Raw genomic sequence first — 7537 nt, forward strand, 5'->3', positions numbered from 1 at the left:
CTGATGATGACAAAACCTAAGGACTTAAATAACATTTATAATACTAACACTTCACTTAATCTAGATCACACCATAACAATTGTTTATCATGCAACTAATGATATGAATAGCATCTAGACCACTACTGTTGTATTTGTCATAATCCAGCTGGCCTGATGAACCCTGGGATTGAGCAAAAAGCCTCATCATGTGACAGATATATTGTGGTTGACATATTATTACATATTTTTCTTTGCTTCCACTCACAAGTTCTTAAGATTAAGTAAATTTATATTTCATTGTGATAAATTGTTCTGTTCTCAAATAAGCATGAAAAGCTGAAATTCTAAGATAACTCGCTTTTTTAATTTCAGCCATTAAATCAAGTGTATGCATGATATTTATTTATTCTAATCAAGAACACTTCTTAAATAGTGTGGATAGAAAGAGACTTGTTAAAACTGCTAAATGTTAAATCCTTCATATATTCCAGAAAGAAACTAATTTTTTATGTAATAAATTAAATGTTTCAAGAAATTTTTATTCAGAATTTTATTCATCTCTGAGCTGTTTCTTCTTTCCAGGACTGGTTTACTGAAAGTGCCAGATTAATATCCCAAGTCCGTGGTCAACCAGTTGAGTGGGTTACTCCACTCGGGCTACCCATCGTTCAGCCATATCACAAGCTGACGGTGTCTAAAAGTCCCATTACAACTGTAAGTTGAAAGGTTTTTATACCAATTGAGAGTTTTAATGTTTGTTTATCTGATAACTGTACAGGAAAAATCTAAAACTAGTAAATGGTATTTTATTTATAAACTTTTTGTGCAATTCATATAATTAAAAGCTACTACCAGTAAAACTTTGGTTTGTAGTTTTGCAATATATTAAAATGTATACAAGTTATACTACTTTTTCAAAATATCAAGTATTTTAAACTATCTCAACTTCCTTATTGCTGTATTTCAATAATCTGTTATCCACATATAGCTAGTACATAATTCTGATGTCAACGTTATCTACTACTAATATTTCTATCAATATCAGAAGTTCTACAACTTCTTTGTGGCCTCATTCATGTAGTCTGCCTCTAGCATGCAGGAAGATCTTGTGTTTAGGTTGTTAATTTTACTTGTCTGATGATGTACTTGACGGGTTTCACATTCGTTTGGATGCTTGTTTGTATAATGCCTTTCCATTTTTTTTCTCATGATGATCAAACAATCAAAAAAACATTTCTCATGATGATAAAGAAAAATATCATTGCTCAGGTAACAGAATAGAGAAAAGTAAAGACAACTGTGTTTCTTTCATTCCTATCATAGTATCCATGAAGATTCATATACTAGCAAAATATGGTAGTAATGTAGGAAATATTGTTGAAATGTACAATTGTCTTTGTTTGCTTTAGTTCTGTAATTTTGGAGTTTCAAATACTTACTGTTTATAGTACTAATTACTTAAGGTAACTGTTTACTACCAGTTTGTATTCAACCAACATAACTAGCTGGTTGTATCAGAAAGAAAAATAGCTGATAATCTTGTCACCTATCTACATCTCTAATCCTGCATGTTTTCCAACTAACATTATTATCTGGTCACAGATGTCTGACGTAGTCCATGACGAAAGTTAACCTTAAGTCCTGTTAGCAACGTAGTAGTAATGTCAGCCAACGTTGTCTTAAATTAAAGTGATTTAGCAATTAAAATTTCATTTTCTAGCACTTATCTTAAGGTCAGTGACTTTGAAGAAGGCATGAAACTGTAAGAGATCACTTCAAAAGATTTCTTATAATTAATACCTCCAATAAAGAGTACTTTTCACTTATGTATTATGTTTTAATTTTTTAAGTGGAGTTTATTGTCAAGCATAAAGCTACACAATGTGCTAGCTGTATTCTGCCCATTGAGGATATCAGAAATCGATTTTAGTGTTATAAGTCCTCAGACTTACCACTGAGCCACCAGGGGATGGGAGTATTTAAGAAATAAAATGCAGAATGTATGTAAACATGCAATAAATCTGCAAATTTTGCTTTAAAACGTTTAGCTACTGGTTCAGTAGTGTTACTATGTTCTTTACTTGTGACTTGTTAAGTATAATCTCTTATGTAACATAGTTAGTTTCTTCATACATTTATGAAATAAGTTTACTTGCTATAAACTGATTCAGTATTTGGATTTGTCCTATTACACAAGTGGTTATTTGTGTAGATCAATTATAAGTCATTGAAAAAAAAAGATGAAACACTTAAGTTATGATGAGATACAAAACAGATTTATATCACATTAAAACTTATCTTGATTTTATAGTTCTGCTTCAAGGTCTGTCATTAGGTGAATGAAACTAACCCCCCTCATGTTCTCCAATTATTAACCAAGTGACCTCAAATAGGATACAGTATCATTTTAAAACCATAAGTAAGAATGAAAGACTGAAATATTCTAATGATGTATACAAAAACTTGTTTGTTTAATAAAAACTGTTTCTTTTTAGTGAGGATGATTTTAGACCAAGACTTTTCTCAACAAAGTTACAACAAGTATATCATTCTGAGGCCTAAATTAAACTATATACTACCTAACAAGAATTGACCAATTTAATATCATTATTAGTGTTAATGAAGAAAGTATATTAGGAATTAAAGAAACATTAATGATTTATCACCCTTATCCTGCTTTGAGTTGTGACTTCCTGTTATTTAAAAAATTTTCTTTAGAAACTCTCCAAATTTTATTCTTTATCAGTTAAGAAAAGTGATAACTCACTGTTGTATTGCCCCTCAGTGGCCCAGCAGTAAGTCCAAAGGCTTATAATGGTAAAGACTGGATTTTAATACCTTAGGTGGGCACAGCATAGATAGCTCATTGTGTAGCTTTGTGCTTAAGAACAAGCAAACAAACACTGTTAATTAATTGCTTTAATTAAGACATTATTATAAATGAAATGTACATTGCTTTTCATTCTATAGAAAACGAAGAATCCCATAATAACAAGTCGATGGGACATGTATGAGTAAGTTGGATCTTCTTACTATTATACTTTGGAAAATCTTGAGTTTAAATGTTGATACATAGTTTTTGTAAATGTTTAAGCTACTGATGTGTAACTTATCACATTTTTGGATAATTTCTACTCGTCAAATTATTGAGTTTTTTTTCATCAACTCAATGCAAAATTATACTATTGTTAAATTAAGTTAAGATGAGGAAAAAATTGTGTTTAAACCTTTTCTTTGTTAGTTGATGGACATGAAAAATTTTCTATGTTTAACCAATATAGTGGGTACATGTATGATGATCGAACATTAGATCTTAGTAGTTACAAAATATGTCAAAAGTCATCTGTCATTCAAGGTATACATACAAATGTAGTTGTTCTGGATCATTAATCTCACAACTGCTGTAATTAGAATATGTTAATTTGTGTTTAACTGGAATTTTGTCAACAAAATGTGAAGAAGACTCCTAAATAATAATTAAATAAACAAGTTCCAGTGATTATTTAAATGGTCATTAATATTAGAGTGGTTATAGTCAAACTGTATGTCAGGTGGGTCTAGAAGTGATCATAAACAGCTACAGCTAGAACTTCTGAAAAGGCAGACACACAAAGGACTCAGCTACAGATGGAACTCTCAAAAAGGCAGGCACACAAAGGACTCGGCTACAGCTAGAAATCCAGAAAAGGCAGAGACACACAAAGGACTCGGCTACAGCTAGAACTCTCAAAAAGACAGGCACACAAAGGACTCGGCTACAGCTAGAACTCCAGAAAAGGCAGAGACACAAAGGACTCAACTGCAGATGGAACTCCAGAAAAGGCAGAGACACAAAGGACTCAACTGCAGATGGAACTCCGGAAAAGGCAGAGACACAAAGGACTCAACTGCAGATGGAACTCCAGAAAAGGCAGACACACAAAGGACTCAACTGCAGATGGAACTCCAGAAAAGGCAGGCACACAAAGGACTCAACTGCAGATGGAACTCCAGAAAAGGCAGGCACACAAAGGACTCAGCTATATAGAATACAGTATCATCTATGTTGTTGCCTGTTTGTTACCTCACAAGTGATAACAAATACAGAAGAGAAGAAATAAACAAAGAAGATATACTTACGTAGAATTCACTTGATGAAACATGTCACAAAACTGCAAATATTTTGGAAAATGCATTTTATTTTATTTAGATATTTTATTTTTACTAAACATGATGGTAAATTTGAATTATTTTAGTCTGTTTAATTCAAGTACATAGGTGTCCAACAGACAACATAAAACTTTCACAGATAACAGGAACACCAAAAGAAAATGTTTTTAAACATAGATCGGTGAAATAAAAGAGAGTAGATACAGTTGTTTGACACAAACAACAAACTGTCTTTATGGAATAAAGCATATTTGGGTTTCTTTGTAACAACTTCCTGTACACAACCATTATCACTCAAACTGAACAGCTTCTGGTTTGTCTGGAGAAAGAAAAGATCAATACTCAAGCTCAGGAATAAAATCGTGTGTGATACGTCTGGTATAAAACATCACCTTGGTTCAGTATCCCATATGTGGTCCTGCATTATCAATGTCAAGTAGTAGTACTCAGTTTTTACTTAAGTTGAAATAACTTTGTTTATACAGACCATTGTACCACCAGCATCTACGGCAAAGAACACACACGAACCAAAGTAATACAGTAGCTCAAATATGCTAGTATGAACTTAGTAATGAGTATTTAAGTTACCCAAGACAGAGATTAAAATGAGGTAGATCTGATTATGTACTGCTTACAAAGATACTAATTAAATTCAAAAATGCCTGCATGAAAATGTTGAAAACTTTTACTTGAATATACTTAGCTAAGTTTTTCCAACTGCTATAATTTTTTTAATCAATTAATAAAGTGATATGATGTTATACCTCACACATTGTTGTGTCTTGGTGATAGTAATTTTCACGTTTTATTTAACTATTGGCTACTAATATGTTTAAACATTTGGGTGGTTTTTGTTCATGAAATAAACCGTTCTGTAAATCCTAGATGTAGATATATTTCTGTTAGTTTGATTCCAGAGTTTCATCTAAAGAGAAAGTGTGGAAGGATAAAGATAGACTTAGACAATTTTCATAGAAATGTCCATGTGGGACCCATGAATACATTAAACATAATATCCATATGGGACCCATGAATACATTAAACATAATATTCATATAGGATCCATGAATATATAAATCATGATATTTTGTGAATAAATAAATCATATTATATGTGTGTGAAGCCTGTGAATAGATAAATCATATTATATGTGTGAAGCCTATGAATAGATAAATCATATTATATGTGTGTGAAGCCTGTGAATAGATAAATCATATTGTCTGTGTGAAGCCTGTGAATAGATAAATCATATTATATGTGTGTGAAGCCTGTGAATAGATAAATCATATTATATATGTGTGAAGCCTGTGAATAGATAAATCATATTATATGTGTGAAGCCTGTGAATAGATAAATCATATTGTCTGTGTGAAGCCTGTGAATAGATAAATCATATTATATGTGTGAAGCCTGTGAATAGACAAACCATAATGTCTGTATGAAGCCTGTGAATAAATAAACTATTATGTCTGTACGAGACCCATGAATAAATAAACCATATTGTTTGTGTAAGATCCGTGAATAAGTAAACAATATTGTCTGTGTGAGACCTATGAATAAATAAACCATACTGTCCATATGAAGCCTGTGAATAAATAAACTATTATGTCTGTACGAGACCCATGAATAAGTAAACAATAATGTCTGTATGAGACCCGTGAATAAATAAATCATATTGTCTGTGTGAGACCCATGAATAAATAAACCATATTGTTTGTGTAAGATCCGTGAATAAGTAAACCATATTGTCTGTGTGAGACCCATGAATAAATAAACCATATTGTTTGTGTAAGATCCATGAATAAGTAAACCATATTGCTTGTGTGAGACCCATGAATAAATAAACAATAATGTCTGTATGAGACCCGTGAATAAAAAAATCATATTTTCTGTATGAGACCTGTGAATAAATAAATCATATTGTCTGTGTGAGACTCATGAATAAATAAACCATGTTGTTTGTGTAAGACCCATGAATAAGTAAACCATATTGTCTTGTGTGAGACCCATGAATAAATAAACCATGTCTGTATGAAGCCTATGAATAAATAAACCATACTGTCCATATGAAGCCTGTGAATAAATAAACTATAATGTCTGTATGAGACCAATGAATAAATAAACCATGTTGTTTGTGTGAGACTCGTGAATAAATAGATCATATTGTCTGTATGAAGCCTGTGAATAAATAAACCATACTGTCTGTATTAAACCTGTGAATAAATAAACCATAATGTCTCTTTGAGACTTGTGAATAAATAAACCATAATGTCTATATGAGACCCGTGAATAAATAAACCATAATGTCTCTTTGAGACCTGTGAATAAATAAATCATATTGTCTGTATGAGACCTGTGAATAAATAAATCATATTGTCTGTGTGAGACCCATGAATAAATAAATCATAATATCTGTGTGAGACCCATGAATAAATAAACCATGTCTGTATGAAGCCTATGAATAAATAAACCATACTGTCCGTATGAAGCCTGTGAATAAATAAACCATAATGTCTGTATGATACCTGTGAATAAATAAATCATATTGTCTGTGTGAAGCCTGTGAATAAATAAACCATAATGTCTGTATGAGACCAATGAATAAATAAACCATACTGTCCATATGAAGCCTGTGAATGAATAAACTATAATGTCTGTATGAGACCAATGAATAAATAAACCATGTTGTTTGTGTGAGACTCGTGAATAAATAAACTATATTGTCTGTGTGAGACCCATGAATGTAATAGTTATTGCTTAATCCATGTCAGCATTTTGATATTGGTTGTAGGAGCTTCAGTTGAAATAATGTTGTTGATTTAAGGAAAGAATAGATATAGCTCAAGTTCTTGTCAGAGTTATTCCATTTTATTTCATTGTTTTTTTTATATACATTCATCATGGCTGTGTTACAATAGTTACTGGAACAGAAAGCAAAGAGAGAGATTATCTAAATGATACTGCTGTGTGAAATTGAGTACATGAATTTTGTGTGTTATGTAGGAAATTACATTAATGCAGTAACTGTGGCGAATTTGAATAGATTCTATATATGAAGTTAAAATAAAGATTGGTTATTTACATAGAAGAAAAATAAATATTGAAGTTATGCGTAGAATATCTTTTGTTTTTGTTACAGTTAACAAGGTTATTAAATCAAGCTAATGCAGTATTTAGTTTTTCAAATCTATATATGGAAGTTAAATTATTAGACTCTATAATATTACAGTTCAAAACATACAGTTAATTTATTATTTTCTTTAGGCGTCCAAATATCTTGAAACAGAAGAATGCTTTTCCACCAAACTTTATTCATTCCCTTGATTCTTGTCACATGATGCTTACCTCTTTATTCTGCCAAAGGTAAGTTTTATTCTCTCCTACCAGTCTCAGTTTGTGTATAAAAC

General features: G+C 31.4%; 1 protein-coding gene across 1 annotated transcript in view; it reads left to right on the forward strand.

The window, feature by feature from the left end:
- Positions 1-7497, forward strand: part of LOC106470227 (DNA-directed RNA polymerase, mitochondrial-like) — a 29219-nt gene extending 21722 nt beyond the window's left edge. Inside the window, exons 13-15 of the mRNA XM_022398821.1 lie at positions 564-695; positions 2952-2995; positions 7395-7497. Coding sequence (XP_022254529.1) covers positions 564-695; positions 2952-2995; positions 7395-7497 — 279 coding nt within the window. The remainder of the gene's footprint in view (positions 1-563; positions 696-2951; positions 2996-7394) is intronic.
- The last annotated feature ends 40 nt before the right edge of the window (positions 7498-7537 follow it).

The sequence above is a fragment of the Limulus polyphemus genome, unplaced genomic scaffold (genome assembly GCF_000517525.1).
Source record: "Limulus polyphemus unplaced genomic scaffold, Limulus_polyphemus-2.1.2 Scaffold3889, whole genome shotgun sequence".
NCBI lineage: Eukaryota > Metazoa > Arthropoda > Merostomata > Xiphosura > Limulidae > Limulus > Limulus polyphemus.